This window comes from Phalaenopsis equestris, unplaced genomic scaffold, assembly GCF_001263595.1.
Source record: "Phalaenopsis equestris unplaced genomic scaffold, ASM126359v1 Scaffold229028, whole genome shotgun sequence".
NCBI classification, from domain to species: domain Eukaryota; kingdom Viridiplantae; phylum Streptophyta; class Magnoliopsida; order Asparagales; family Orchidaceae; genus Phalaenopsis; species Phalaenopsis equestris.
Window position 1 is genome coordinate 1 of NW_018247002.1, and position 2,056 is coordinate 2,056.

A 2,056-nucleotide genomic window follows, 5' to 3' on the forward strand; every position below is an offset into this window, starting at 1 on the left:
GATTATATCATTATCAAGTAAGCACCCGTTTTGAGCATCATTAGTTTATTGGAAGAAAGTCCACTTAGTTATGATGCATTATTGGTCCACAGTGATTTGTAGACTCTAGCTTTATAATTAATATAGGATTATAAATTATAAATATAAGGAGCAAATTTTAATTCCTTGAGCCAAAATAAGTTGATGTAACACAAATCATTAGAACTAAAAAAATCAAAATATATAAAAATTGTAACTACTAAAGTAAAGACTAAAACCTAATGGGGAAACCAATGTATGATCATAACTTTAAGTGCATTATAAGGTGCTCGATAAAAAGCCTATATCTTAGAATGTTTTAAAAGTAGTTTGTTTTTCATTATTTTTATGTTTTAATTTCTCATTTAAAAGCTTATATGTTTGAAAATAACATGAAAAGGGTATAAAAATGAGTGTTTGGAGCTTCTCCTTTATTAACTTCTGTTAACCCTACTTTCCCATTATTTTTTTCTTCTAATTGTTTTCTATAAAAAAGTTTGGGCCAAGTTTTACAATTCCTATAAATATAAAATAAAATAATTTATAACTTTAATTATTGAATGAAGTATTTTGCATGAAGTGTTACCATGTTTATTAATCAGAGTGTTGGTGCACTACATGAATTTAAGTCATTATTGATGTTAAGTATCTTATGACAACTTAATGTTTAAATGATTCCTCTCATTATTTTAATATATGTAGAGTTTATTTGAGCAACTTAAGGTTATAAATAGTGAAAATAGCTAAAAAATTTGAAGTGAAAAATATTAAAAAGAAAAATTCAACTCTAGTGGCAGTTTAAACGACCACACATCTCTACAAAATGTGACAATTTAAACCATCATATATCTAAAAAATTGTGAGATTGTATCGTGGTTTAAACCATCATATTTTTTACAGATATGTGATGACTTAAACATCTATCGTAGGTCTGAGTCTACGAAGTCAGTTTTAAAATCATAGTTAAAAACTTACTTACTTATAGCTGATCTAATTTATCCTATTTTTTCACACATGTAAACTAAAAAAAAAAAGAATTAAAAAATTATGCTAGTACCAATAGTGCTTTAGATGTCTTTTAGAGCTTAAAATAATATAAAATAAATATAAAAGTGCAATACAAAAATATAAATAAATTCTACAGAATGTATATGCATCCAAAGAAAAAGAAAATATGATGAAAAGACTGGAAAGCCATTGCAAATTTACAGTCGAATTCGCAGTAATTCAGAATATCACTGGTGCGATATGTTACATTAATGCAAATCTCTGCATTCATTCTCCATAAATTAGCAACAATGTCAAAATCCAACCACATATCCACCGCACGCATGTCATGATTCGTATATGAATCTGTACTTGTGGCACCTCTTGCTTTCCTCTTATAAATAGAAGCCATGGCAGCATAAGGAAACCCACAAACTAACTTACAATAAATAATAAGAAAAGGGCCATGGCGAGGAAAAAGGTGAAGCTTGCGTGGATCAGCAACGACGCGACGCGGCGGGCAACGTTAAAGAAGCGGCGAAAGGGACTGATAAAGAAGGTGAATGAGCTCTCCATCCTGTGCGATGTGCGCGCGTGCTCCATTATTTACGCCCCAAACGAACCCCAACCCGAAGCATGGCCTTCTCCTCAAGAGGCAACCCGAATGCTCTCCCGCTTCCGTGCAATGCCGGAGATGGAGCGGTGCAAGAAAATGATGAACCAAGATAGCTTTCTTCGCCAGCGCGTTTCCAAGCTCCACGATCAGCTCTGTCGTCAGGATCGAGTGATCCGCGAGTTGGAGTCCGCCGCACTCCTCCGCGAATGCGTGGCTGGTGCTTCGATTGACAATCTCCGCATCGAGGAGCTTGCGGCGCTGGCTTGGATTCTCGAAGATAAGACCAAGGGGATTCAGGACCGAATAGACCACCTCCGATTTACTGCGGCGTTTGAGGGAACGATATCAGGTGATGCCAAGCAAGTCGCTGTCGAATGCACGGCGCCTACGACGGTAGCAGAGCTGCAGCCGTCGCAGCTGGCCATGCCGTTTTCC

The 2,056-nt window shown here is 35.8% G+C and overlaps 1 protein-coding gene across 1 annotated transcript; it reads left to right on the top strand.

Moving 5' to 3' along the window:
• Positions 1-1,458: 1,458 nt before the first annotated feature.
• Positions 1,459-2,049, top strand: LOC110038006 (agamous-like MADS-box protein AGL80; the record flags this gene model as incomplete). Its single annotated transcript, XM_020742759.1, has 1 exon — positions 1,459-2,049. A coding segment is annotated over exon 1 (578 nt), but the record flags the coding sequence as incomplete, so codon positions are not given.
• Positions 2,050-2,056: the final 7 nt, after the last annotated feature.